At 34.1% G+C, this 14,162-nt stretch overlaps 1 protein-coding gene across 3 annotated transcripts in view; it reads right to left on the bottom strand.

The window, feature by feature from the left end:
* The window catches only part of LOC145734186 (uncharacterized), a 53,540-nt gene that overhangs the window by 18,091 nt on the left and 21,287 nt on the right, over window positions 1–14,162 (bottom strand). For all 3 annotated transcript variants that reach the window (XM_081987393.1, XM_081987392.1, XM_081987394.1), the window contains exon 2: window positions 8,804–9,783. In XM_081987393.1, the coding sequence (XP_081843519.1) occupies window positions 8,804–9,769 (966 nt within the window). In that variant the 5' untranslated portion in view covers window positions 9,770–9,783. The remainder of the gene's footprint in view (window positions 1–8,803; window positions 9,784–14,162) is intronic.

Genomic DNA, 14,162 nt, shown 5'->3' with positions numbered 1-14,162 from the left:
GGAACAAAACGAAATTTATAAACCAAACAAATTGGTGTAAAAATGCCGCCTTTAAAACTAATACTAACAGGGGAAATGTGTCATGTTTTTTACAAGATTCAGCTCTAAACATTCTACCAGAAAGTCAACATTTTGATTAGATTACGAGTTTATGATCGATGAATGTTTGAAGGTTCTTGTACTGTAGAGTTTCTAAATTTATCATTGACAAACACATGTAGGTTGGCACTACGTCAAAAATATTGATTTTATTGATTATTTGTCCTTCTGCGCTTTGCAGTAACCAAACACCAAAGCGTTTTGAAATGAGGTGAGTCAACTTTTGATCCAATTATTAAGGCATTGTGGATATTGATTTAATACACACACTTCCGGTAGGAGATAAATCCACAACCTACAACTATAGTCACTCAGTTGATTATTTTAACTTACTTTGACAAAACGAGACAGGTTTTATTACTACAGCCCATAAAGTTCAGATTAACTTTACTCTTTCTGTTGTTGTCAATCTCATTTTTTAAGAATGTCCACAATTTTAAATATTTTTAAACGAATATTATCGTATCAGTCCTTTGTAAATGAAACAATAAAAGTGAGCAAATCCTACCACCTCCAAAGACATTCAAACTTTTTGACTGAGCCTAATCAAATATCTGTTGCTTGTTCCATCTTGAATGTCTGAAACACTTGAAAACTTTCATGTTAATAAACAAAAATCCTGATCCACGCCAACTTATTTTTTTGAGAGTTTCATGGAACAGAATTTTCATTCACATTCGAATATGTAACTGTCAATCTGACAGCTCAGAAGTATTTGTCAGAAACTGCAAACTGGGCTGAGTAATGCCCGATTTATTAAGAAATTAAATTAAATTTAAATTACCTGCATGTAAAATTAAATGAAAATTAATGTGTTTTTTTTACTTTGACGTATTCTAGACATATTCTAACTTAAGGAGTGTGAATAATTCATAATTTTGTTCATAAAAAAGTTCAGCTACGAGTATAAAATAATCATACGAAGGCGTAGAAGGGCCACAGGCGTTATTTTTCTTAAATTCCGACTTGAAACTCGGAAATTAGTTAAATTCCGACTTCAAATTCGGAAATTAACTAAATTCCGACTTCAAACTCGGAATTTAGTTGAAATGTTGTCAAACTGACAAATTCTACTAATTAAGATCAAAGAGTGTTTCCAATCTGTCCAAACTGACAAGTTCAACTAATTTCTTTGAAGTGTGTTTTCATGCAATGTTGCCAAATTAACGAACTCTTCTAATTTAGATCGAAGACTGTTTGCAATGTTGCCTAACTGACAAAATTTGGTAATTTGGTTCAAAAGTGTCCTTGCAATGTTATCAAACTAACAAATTCTACAATTTTGGTTAGAAGAGTGTTTGTAATGTAACCAAACTGACAATTCCGACTATTTTCTTTGAAGTGTGTTTGCAATGTAGCCAAAGTTAACAAATTTTACTAATTTGCTTCGAAGAATGTTTGCAATGTTGCCAAACTGAAAAATTTTGTCTAATTTGCTTTGAAGAGCTTTTGCAACGTGACAATGTAAATTCTTAGTTCGAAGCCGGATTTTAACTAAATTCAGAGTTTGAAGTCAGAATTTATCTAAATTCCGAATTTGAAGTCCGAACCCAACCTAACCTAACCTAAATTCCGAGGAATTTAAGAAAAAAAATCTTTGTGGCCCTTCTACGCCTTCGTATAATAAATTGTAAAATTAAAAATAATAAACAATGAATACAGTTTTCTTTGACAAAACGATGGAAAAGAAATTAGAGATATGAAATAGTACCGATAAACAGGGACTTAAGGAAAAATCAAATAAATTTTCACATTTTGTCACAACGAAAAGTGACAAAAGGTTCACGAATTAGCCCGAATTTCACCCCCATTTTCAAGTTGAAAGTTGGTCAACTTATAAGTTAAAATTAATTTTAGTTTACTGTAAATTTGAAGTATAGCATGTCATAAACAAACGTGTATCTTTAACTTCAAGAAAGTTAGTTTAATTTTAATGTAAATTTAGTTTAATTGTTAATTTGAAGATGTAAACCGGGCATAACACATCAGCAAAAAAGGATTTCTTGCTTATTATTTTTTTTTGGATTTTTTTTTTAAATAAAGCCAAACATTGATTCATTACTGTCCAAAAAAGGCCATTTTATTATACCGCATTTTAAATTTACCTAGTTTTGACAACTGTCATTAGACAGTTGAAGTATCAGCAATAGACTGATTCGATTTGCGATTAGTTACGGGCTATAACGAAGTTTGATTTACATTACAGTTTCCCAAAATCTAAATATGTTAATAAAATTATGAACAAATTAACAAAATAGTAGGAATAAACGCCAAAATCCGAAAGCAAACATATTAGAATTGGTTAATTAAAGACAAGAAAAAAATTGAGACAAACACAGGAGACAAAAAATAACAACCAATTGCCATTCAAATAAGAATTCTAAATGTGACATTTCCGTACATCAACAATAAAACAATGTCAATGGTAGAAAAAGCTAACAAATGACTAACCAACCTATAAAAGTTATGAAAAGAAAATAAGACAAAAAAATGTTTAGAAACGAAATCACAGGAAAAGCAGATTAACAAGAAAAAGTTAATAGAGAAAAAAAAAGCACTTTGCAGCATTTTTCACATTTTATCAACAAATCTTGTTGCACCTTGTATAATGTCAAATTTTGAATCTTAATTAAGATGGTATAACTTAAAAAATATTCAAAAATGAGTAATGCAATGTATTTACTGACGCAACCGCCCACTGAATTAATGAAAGCAGACTAATTAGTAGTATTACGTAAAATTGACTGAGATGTTTTCAAAAATTGTTTGGATCATCTTTTACACCGCAAAAAACACAAAACAATGATTTTTTAGTAAATTTCTAGCCTCTACATCCGTTTTAAAACTCCTAAAAACTAATTGGCTTGCAAGAAATATAGAAAACAAATAATTTCTGCACACAAACTGCAATTTTACCATTTTAATTCGCCACAATTAACAAAACTAATTCACCACAACAAGCACAACGATAATTGCAAATAGAACACAATTCATGTTTTATTCTTGCTGATAAAACAAATATGTGAAAGACCAGCCGTCAGCTCTTACTAACTAGTGTGTTTAATGTTTCCTTAAGAAACTAGAACGCTGCCAGGCACAAAATTGCTTAAATGGGAGTAAGCGTTTATGAAAAGACATGGCAACCGCATGTAGAACTTCAACTGTTTATAAAATAATAGTTAATTTATTTATACATAGTGAACTGGAAAGAATCTTAATCATTACACTCCCGAAAGGACTTTGAAGGTTAATCGAGTACGTAATTACTGGTGCTGCAATTAAGATTAAAGATGGCTCTGATGTGTGTAATTTTTTTAAACAATTCTGTTTTTTAATGCAACTGATTTCTCATTGTTTTATGCCAATAATACTCATTACACGTTCAATTCTAATCATAATCCAACATTTTAATATATCCAGGAAGGCTCTAGTGAATTAACTTGCAAAATTAACTTGAAATCAAGAAATTTCAGTTTTGTCAACCCTTGAAGGCAAAGAGTGATTTTTAACAAAATTAGTTCGCTGGAAACAAATTGGCAGTTTAATGGGATTTACTATTTTCAATGGATTTAACGCCAAGCGAAAACAATCCTTAATTCAAAAATGATTTTAGAGGCTTCTGGTAATTTTAAAAGAATCTTGAAAGGTTTAGGACACTTGTAGAGGTCTTTGATAGTTTTTAGGAGAATTTGTAGATCCCTAACTTTGCTAGAATGGTTCTAGAATCTTTTGAAAATGTTGAAAAGTTCTTGTAAGGTTCAGGACACCTTTAGAGGTCTCTGGTAGTTTTTAGAGGTTCCATTCTGGAGTTACCAAAATGATTCTAGAGACTACCCTTAATTTAAAAAAATCCTGGAAGGTTTAGAACACTTGTAGAGACCTCTGGTAGCTTTTAGTAGGATTTGGAGGCCTCTGGCTTTGCTAGAATGGTTCTAGAAGTTTTTGAAAATTTAAAAAAAATTCTGCAACGTCTAGGACACTTTTAGAGGTTCCTACTATATATTTCAGAAAGTTTTCACTAGTATTTAGAGGCCGCTGGCGTTGCCAAAATAATTATAGAGACTTCTGGACATATGAAGGTCTCTGACTTTGCCAGAACGGTTCTAGAAACTTTTGAAAATTTTAAAAAAATACTGGAAGGTTTAAGACACTTTTAGAAGTCCTTGGTATATTTCAGAACGTTTTCACTAGTATCTGGAGGCCTCAAGCGCTGCCAAAATGATTCTAGAGGCTTCTGGACACTTGTATAGGTTATTGGTAGTTTCTAGCAGGATATGGAGGCTTCTGACGTTGCCAGAATAATACCAGAAGTTTTTGAAAATTAAAAAAAAAAATCTGGAAGATTTAGGACACTTTTAGAGGTCCCTGATATATTTCAGAAAGTTTTCACTAGTATTTAGAGCCTCTGGCGTTACCAAAATGATTCTAGAAGCTTCTGGACACTTTAAGAGGTCTTTGGTAGTTTTTAGGAGGATAGGCTTAATAGTTTTTAGTAAACTTTTAGAGGTATTTAGAGGCCTCTGGCAAAGAGCAGAATGGTTCAAGCTTCTGGCAATTTTAAAAAACTCTTGGAAAATTTAGGACATTATTCGAGGCTTCTGAACATAAAAAAAAATATTTTAATGTTTAGGATACTTTTAGAGGCCTCTGGTAGATTTTAGGGCGTTTTCAGTAGTATTTAGAGGCGTTGCCAGAATAGTTGTAGAGGCTTCTGGCAATTTTAAAAAGTCTAGGACACTTTTAGAGGCCTCTGATAGTTTTAGGAGCATTTTGAAGCCTCTGGCGTTGCCAGAATGATACTAGACGCTTCTGGTAATTAAAAAAAAATTGAAAAGTTTAGGACTTGGGGATTTGGCGGCCTATGGCGATGCAGGAATGGTTTTAAAAAAATATGGCAATTTTTAAAAATTCTTTAAGGATTAGGACACAAAATCTTGGGAGGATTAGAACACTTTTCTCTGGTAAATTTTAGAAGATTTTCAGTAGTATTTATAATTTCTGAAGATTGTTGCTGTTTGGAATACTTTTTGATTGCAACAGCTCGTATAACTTGAGGTTTTTTCAGACTGCTAACTGACTTAACAATAAAAATAGATTTTCAAGATTTTGACCATTTTACAAAGCCACATTTAAATCGGACAAATGATAGGACACCAAGAAATAAGAAAAAATTGTATACACTATGAGCTATTATAAATAGTCCAATAACTGTCATGTTTGTCGTTTACGATTAATTTCCACTACATAAATCCTGTCTTCATTTTATAAACAATTATTTTAGTGTAAACCAAATGATGCGACCTCTATTATTATAGGAAGCGGTTTAGTTTGGCAGGGCCATCTATATTTTAATTCATAAGAGCTAAGTACAGATGTCACCAGGTGCTACACTCAACTAGGGAAGCAGTTCAAAACCGCATGTTCTGACAAAATAATATTATATGACTGAAAGATTTACAATCCTAAAAATCATGTTTAGATCACATTGAAAATCAGTTTAATTAAGTTATGTTTAATTTATTTGGCATTTAGTATTGAAAAATTTGTAGGAAAATAAACGGAAATTTGATTTTAGTAAAGAAGCTGGGATAACAGATTTTAAAATCATAAACACCCACTACTATTTAGTCAGTGATTTCAATTTTCTGTTATAGTGTCAGTAGGTTAGGTGTTTAATAAAAATGTATAACATTGATGTAATGATAAAATTTTCCTGTAGGAAAAAATAAAATATTGTTGATGTAACTGTTATGTTTGACAGAAAAAGAAAATCAATCGCGCTTAAATAGAACAGGAATTCGTCGGCTAATAACGAGGTCAAGTCCTTCCTAGAATAAAAACAAGCCCTGGAATATTTGGCAAGACATATTCAAGACATCTAATTTTAGCGGGCTAAGAACGTAAGAAGTAATGTATAAATACTCGTCGCTAAAACAGACTACGAAAATAACAGAGTTATTATTAGAATTACAAAGCTACCTCCACTAGCCTACCTCCTCTGCTCGTTCTGGTCGAAAAAAAAATTAAAGAAACCCAGGATTGCCTCAAAATTCACGCTCTTTTATTTTCCAAATAGTTATTTAAATTTAAACATCGAAACACGAGGAAGTGGCCGGTAATACTATTGTATAATGTTTTTCAAATGATGTCAATAAATTTATTCAGCATAAGAAATTGCGATTCGGGAATCGAATCTATCGATAACTAGAGACCTTCGATTTGATTAACCTGGTTTTGAAAGATTAAACATGTATGGCTATTGTTTGGTTTACTTGGTCAATATGGCTTTGAATACATTTACTAGCAAAAAGGATATTGTGTAAGACTTGAGGAAAATATAAATTGAGTGAATGTAGAACAAGTCAGTTTTCAAGGATTCTTTCTAAACAATAGTTTTTGTATTAAACACTTAACATGGTGATCCAGATTAGTACCCAGAAAAATTTCAAAAATAGTCAAAAATAAGGCCTTATCATACAGAGTTAATAATAAAGCATATCTCTTTTATAACAAAATTGCAAATGAAGAGATAACTGGGTGAAATGCACAGCGAGTAGCATGATAAGAATACCAAGAACTTTCATCAAAGAAATTTTTGTGCAGGAGAATGTTTAGAATTTTTACAGGATGTCTTAAGGCTTCAGATGAGAAAAACGATTTTCCTAAGATCTTCTTCAGAAGATTTTAGGAAAATCTAGACTTAGAGAGACTTAGAGCACTGTTAGAGGTCTATGGAATTTCAAAATGGTCCTAGAGGCCTCTGGCAATTTAAAACAATTCTAGAAAAGTTTCAAAGTTTGTAGAAACTTCTGGCACTTTTAAGAAGGTTCTCAGTAATATTTAAAAGTCTCTGACACTTTCAAAATGGTTCTAGAGGCCTTTAGAAATATAAAACAGTTATGGGAAGGTTTAAGACACTTGTAGAGGATTTTGGCACTTTTTAGAAGGATCTCAGTAGTATTTAGAGGTTCATGGTAGTTCCCAAATAGTTCTAGAGGCACCTAGCAATTTCAAAAAGGTATGAGGAGGTTTAAGACACTTGTAGAAGCTTGTGGCACTTTTTAGAAGGATCTCAGTAGCATTTAGAGTTTTATGGTACTTTGATCAAATGACCATAAACCTGTGACCTGTGTTTTGACCAAAATGACTTTGGTCAAAATAACCTGCCATTTATTGAACCGTCAATGTTTTAACAAAGTTCCAAACAATTCAATTCCTAATTATGTTTATAATAAATAATCGTTTTAAAATTAGTTTAATCAATCCAAAAGCAACTCTTAACTAAACTATTGTATTTCTTACAATGGACTTTCAACATGATCGAAGTAAATACAAAATGAGTTTTCATTCATATTGAAATTTTGTAAGCAAGACAGAATAGACTGCATATCAGCTAAACTACAAGTATGTTTAATTAACATGAATAAAATTGCTGTCCGTTTATCATAACAACAGCTCACAAAAGCTAATGTGACGGTCCTGCATATCTGGCTATTTCTTGTGTTGACGTAGCAGACTCGCCAGCCTGCGAAACCACTTTGTAAAATATTCTTGGCCCGTTGCCTAATATCCATAGTTCATCCCACAACTTCTTATTTTAATACCCACGATCTTTCGCTTTTCTTTAGACAAAATTAAACATCCGGACGACCTTCCACGTGCATTTACTGATGCATCGCGCCTAGTTTCGTTTTGCTCCTAGCTCATTCTCCGTTACACAACATAAATTCAAGCTCTGAAAACTTGACCTATTTGGCACCAATATACTTCTTTATTGGGAGAATAGGCTGGTGATTGCGTCGTACTGGCAGTGAAACGTAACAAGAATTTGATCTACTGATCAGTGGCGGAAAAAGAGTGTTTGTTAAACAATATTCATTAGCACGTGTTTAAATAGGAGCAACTTCTTTAATAGCTCGAAGGACGTTTGAATAAAGATACTTCAGCGCAATTAATCTAAACTTTTAAGGAAAGGTCAAAATTATTAGTGTTAGAGCCATAGTAATAGAACCACACAATTTTTTAGTTATATTATATAAAACTAGTTATGGTGATATTTACAATGTTCGAATAGTGTTTTCCCAGGTAAATGGATTAGGAGATTTACATCAGATTGATTTTTTATTGAGCAAAGTTTATTAAAAGCGATCACCCGGTTTCAAAAAGGACCTTCTTCCTTTGTTTTTTTTTTCCAAATTAAACATGGCATCAGAATTTTGGTGACTTTTTTGGTCATACCCAAAAAAGAAGGAGAAAGAAACTAAGTGTCTCTTTTGGATTCTACCGAAAAATGTATCTGGAATCATTTGGTTTCTGAAAGTGTTCTAAATCGAAGAGATCTTGAAACTGTCAGAAACCTCTAGAATCGTTCTGCAAATGTCAGAAGCCTCTAAAATCTAAGTTTGACAGTAACAGTGACATCTATTGGTGGTTTCAGCTCTATAAACCTGACAATATCGCTCATTGCGTGTTTATCAGTTTTCATATACTAACTTATTTTTGAGCTACTCTGTATATTTAACTACTCTGTTCTAACCTTATTACGTATTACAGTCCAAAACAGAACTTTCCTCAGGGTTTGCCAAGGGTCAGCTTGGCAATAGTGTTGACGATGTAAACAAACATTTATAGAAAATTGACCGTGCTGTATAATAGTTTGCTATAAATGACAGTGAAGCGTAAATGAGTTAGTTGTAGGGCTTACCTGGGTTGTTTCCTGATTGGCAGCGGCCGCTTCTTCAGCTGCTGTGGTATCGCTGGCTCCGACCTTATTTCTGCGCCGACCAACACCGAGTCCTGCTGCTTGCCCCACTGGCGGTACATGATGGTTCATTTCGTGCACCGTCAAACTTTGTTTGATGTCAGCAGTAAAATTGCAAGCGGAACAACGGAAAGCACCCTTTCCGTTGTGGTTCTTGCAATGCCTGTCAAGGTTCCACTTGTACGGCGTCCGAAAATCGCACATATCGCACTTGATCATGGGCATAGAATGATATTTCACGTGCTTCGTGTATCTGGCCTTGATGTGAGTCACGTAAGTGCATTTGGAACACCGGAAGAACTTCGTTTTGATGTGTTCCTCGCGTTCGTGCTTACTAAGTTGCATACGATTACGACTTGTAAATTCACACACTGAACACTTGAATACCGCCGGTCTGTCGGGATCTTCCGGGAGCATTTCGTCAATTTCGACTTCTTCGTCTTGATGTTCTTGGAGTGGTTCTTGCGGCTCTTCGCATTCGTCCCCGACGTCGTTTGCGGAGCGTCTGCGCGACTTTCGGGATGTTTCGGCGACACTAACACCCTCACTGGTTCCGTGCACCATTTTCGAATGTCTCAAAAGTTTTTGAAAATGTTTCGACGCGTAAAGGCAACTCGGACACTCAAACACCTTTATTTTCTGTTTGTGCTCATCGCGAAGATGATAAAGGTACAAACGCGGATTTTGCGTGAAGAAGTCACAACTTGAGCACGTGTAGTTGCGCCTTACCTTGCAATCGGGTAACTCTTTGCTACGATCGTTGGCAGCAGCAGGCCGCTCGTCGACGACGACGTCTTCGTCGGCGTCGGAGACGTCGGCGGCCGGTTCGTGGAAAGCGTCGTCGCTTACAACGTTGCGCACTGCCAAGTTGCCGCCTGATCGATGATATACCATCGAAGGCACTGACATGCTAACCTGAACACCTGAAAGAAAAACAACCTTGATTAATAATTAATTCATCTCTTGGTTCAGATGTTTCAAAGTCTTCGCAATGTCACTGCAATTGAACAATAATTCGTTTTCCATCTCGGTTAAAACATCAAAACTTCCTCGCAAATCTACAAATTAACTGGGTGAAGGTTGGATAGTTTTTCTTAGTAGTAATTATAATGCTGCTATTATTTACGAAGAACAAAGTAAACCGCGGAATGTTATACAGGGTGCTACAAATTCGAGGATGAGAACTGTAGAAAGGTTAGTTAAACTAGACCCAAAAAATAGAATACTTATTGTCCCAACCAGGACAGAGGATTCTCAAACCTCATCATTTTCAAATGGAATATTGCACTGTTGAAGAATTCTATTAATTCTACTGATTTGTCACTATTTCTAGGATGTTAGGAGCAAATCGAATAAATTCTACTTCCTAAGGAAATCCTACTTTGTGATTGGTCCAAAAGGCAACTTTCAGCTTTTTTGAACAATCATAAAATGCTGAGATTCTGCACCTCTTTGGAACGCTCTACATAAGGCCTATAGTGAAAATGTAAAATAACACCTGTGTTATTTAATTAAAAAGAACGATTGAACTAAATTGCTGCATGAATTTGGCAGTACAAAACTCAGTTAATTTGACAGTTGCAGGTCTTTTTCTCAGTAGTGTTCTCATGGAATCAGGTACAACTATTAACTTTACTTTTCCATGTTTGTCGGTCCATTGTTTCATTGTTTCAGTTAGCAGGGTTTGTAGTGGTGTATTTGTGAACTTCTTAACTTGAATTATCCATCTAACAGGAGATCTGCCTCTCGGTCGTTTACCTTCCACCTTTCCCTGTACTATCAATTTCTCTAGGTTATTGTCTCCCCCTCTTCTTGTAGTGTGTCCAAAGTAGTTTTACCCTCCCATCGCTGTAGACCAAAAGGAGAGGTCCGGAAGAAGACTCCATAATCAAAACTGATATTCCCCTTTCAGGAAAATCAGAGTTGCAACGACGTCCTGTCCTGGGTAAGGAGATGCCCCGGATGACAACGGGGCTCTTCTGTGCTCTTCTGGTCTTCAAATCTTCTTTCTTCGTCAGCTGGTCATCCTGGTGGAAGTCTTGGCATATTCTTGGATGTTCAAAGCATCTATCCTTCGCATGTCTGATGTTTTTATCGTCCAGGATTCCGCTCCGTACAGAAAGATGGAGTAATGATGAGATGAGAGGGAGTTGTTCAGGTAGATCTGTTCAATATTATCCATTTGACAATACTGATCGATTGGTTGTGCTTGCAAAATACATTATCAAATTGCTACCAATTATACGCAATTTTTTAGTGTGTTTTAAACATAATGTTGTGTTGTTCGCTTGAATATCTTTGGACCTCTTTAGGCTGGTTCTAATAAATGTCCCTTTTTGGGAAATTAACCCAATTTTCAAAAAGAACAAATATCTCAGCAATGAAAATGTTACATAAACACATCCTTCTATAACTACTAGAATATTTTAACAAAATTGCAAAACACTTTGTATTATCTGAAATAGTATGTTAGAAAAGTTAAATCTTTCCACCCAATTGTAAAGCATTTTCCCGTAAAGTAATAAATGTCGCTTCTTTAAACTTGGCGCAATAAACGCTCGACTATCATCATTAATTATTATGCAAAAAAGAAATAATTAACATTTATTATGCCTCGTGTTACGTAAAAGAACATCACTGTACAAACAAAACTGGTGAAGGTTACAGAAACTTCCAATAAAAGATATACAAATTTAGTTTAGCGAGAAATTATGAATAAATCGTTGATGGTGCGAAAGGTGAATACTAAAACGTTTTAATTTCGGCTTTCTTCGTTCTTTTTCAGCCAGAATTCAGAGCTAACGAAAATAAATTTAAGTCTGATTATAGAACGACTGGTGGGCCGTTCCGTAGAGCATCTGTTTATTACTTAAATAATTGCACAGTGTCGGAATTTGGCCCTGAAACATGTATTATCTTCCTCGCTGCCTAGCCTGCCTATTTAATTTTGATCACCGAACAATTTTAAAAGTCTCTCGTACGTAACGGTTATGATGCAGGCTATACATACCCACCGACAATGTATTGGAAATTCTGACATTGATTATTTCATTAACATCGGTTTGCTTACGAAGCGGCGACGGACTGTTTTCAATTATCATTTCGAACCTGTTTGGAAATCCAGACGATTCAATAAATCGGTTATAAAAATTCAAATTCGATTTAATCCAATTACAAACGGGAACGATTCAATTATTAGTTGAACTTTTAACGCGTGCGATGCGATGATAACTTTACTAAATCAACAGAATAATAACTTATCAAATCAATGCGAATTTATAAAGCACATTATTTACTTGTATGATCACACCAAGCTTTCAAAAGTCAAAGTTAAAGCAGAATCAATCACTTGTCACATGATCAATTCTTGATGAAGACTGATGAGGATTGTCAAATCAGAGTAAGAATCATCCAAACAGTCTTTTCTGCTTTAGTTTTCTATTGAGTTGAAAATAACATTAAAACATGAGAGAGTCTGAAAACAAGAATCCATGTTCTTCTGTTCTGTTGAATTCAACGTGGAGGTAATTCTTATAGTTCTGTAGAAAATCTTTTTACTTGACGTTAATTTTGACTTTTACCATCTCAAAAAGTATAATTAGTGGAGGTAATACAACCGAATTTTAATGGAGAAAGTGACAAAACAGGTATCCAACTTAATAAAATTATAGAAAGTGTCCCAGTTTTTGTCGAAAAATTGTTGAATCTATTTTTTGTCTGCCACGGTTTCTGAAATAAATAAGACAAGACACCCGGTATTGTAGAGAAGACTGCCACTTAGTAAAAACAAAAAAATGAAGATCGATCTTTTGCATCAAATTTAATTCATTCTTCAGGGCTAAAAAGAACCAAACAATGCAATGCCAATTAGAGATAACAGTAAGGTCATTAATTAGTATAATGTAAATTAATAAGAATATGAATTTTCTTGAGATGATGTAAATTAATGGAATAAAGAAATCAAAAATTTTAATGTTTAATGGTTGAGCTAAGTTGATGGTTGTTTGCTCCAGAAAAGCATAATTTTAATAATTTAGATTAAAATTTAGTCATAATTTGTGATTGGTTAAACTAAAGCTGCCAGCTGAAAGCTGCTTTTTTTGAGCAATCACAAACTACCCACTGTACTGAGATTAATGCAGATGAGAAGAGAAGACACAAGTGCCAAACTTGATGACAATTCTCGAGGCAATGATGCCAAATGTTGTTTGAAATTAAAAAGAATTCAAATGGATAAAAACTACTTAGGTAATATATTTTTGAAAAGTCTATCTACCAGTTTCAGAGCTATTTTGATTTTGGAGTTATTAAGAGTGAAAGGGTGTCTCAAAACAAAAATTTTACTTTATCAGGAAAATTGTACCTTTAAATTACCAGTAAATTACTGGTAAATTACAAATACTGTGTTTTTGGCAGTTTAAATATTGCCACAGCTTTTCTTTCAGACTGTATCAAATTTTGTAGTGTTTTTTCATGTTATTGGATAGGAAATTTAATGAGGATTCCGAAAATGTGCATAAAATTGTAATTTTATCACTCCAAATAGGTTTTACAGGCAAATGACTGTCCCTTCAAACTGTGTTTCTGGCAGTTCAAACTTTGCCACCGCTTTTCTTTTAGACTGTATCAAATTTTGTATTGTTTTTTCATGTTATTGAATAGGAAATTTAATGAGGATTCCAAAAATGTGCTTAAAACAATCATTGTCTTACTCCAAGTGGATTTTACAGTCGATTTTGTTCCTGACTGTCCTTTAAACCCTGTTCAAATTTCAGACCACAATTTCAACTAATTTAAATATTTGTTGCACCAAAGCAGTTTTTGCTAGATAACTCGAAAACGGTGAAAGTTACCAAAAAATTGCAAGAGATCAAAAATGTTCCTAATCGACTCCTTAACTCAGCACCGTAAATTTGCAGGACCATTTTTGCGTCCAGTATACAGGGTGTGCATGAAAACTAGGGTGATTGGCTGGTTTTGGTCACTCTGTTCGTAATTTTTCAGATAGAATTTTTTGTTTTACACCTATGGAAAGAGAGGCTCAAGACGGTTAATTTGAGTGATTCAACCTCCCTGAACTCCCCAAATTACCGAGTTACAGGGTGCTTAAATTTCAAACCAACAACAACCAAAAAACTAGGCGTTTTATGGGAAAAAAAAAATTTGCAAGATTGCATAATCACACTTTCAGTTTTTCTGATACACACATGGGCTCCAAATCTTGTAAAACTGAGGTGTTTCATTGATAAAAAAAACATGGATAGCATTTAATTCGACGATCATCTTCATCTTCTTGTTATTC

The sequence above is a fragment of the Ips typographus genome, linkage group LG9 (genome assembly GCF_016097725.1).
Source record: "Ips typographus isolate SLU linkage group LG9, UJ_Ityp_2.0, whole genome shotgun sequence".
NCBI classification, from domain to species: Eukaryota; Metazoa; Arthropoda; class Insecta; order Coleoptera; family Curculionidae; genus Ips; species Ips typographus.
The sequence above is the reverse complement of the archived record's forward strand: the minus strand, read 5'-3'. Positions and strand labels throughout refer to the sequence as shown.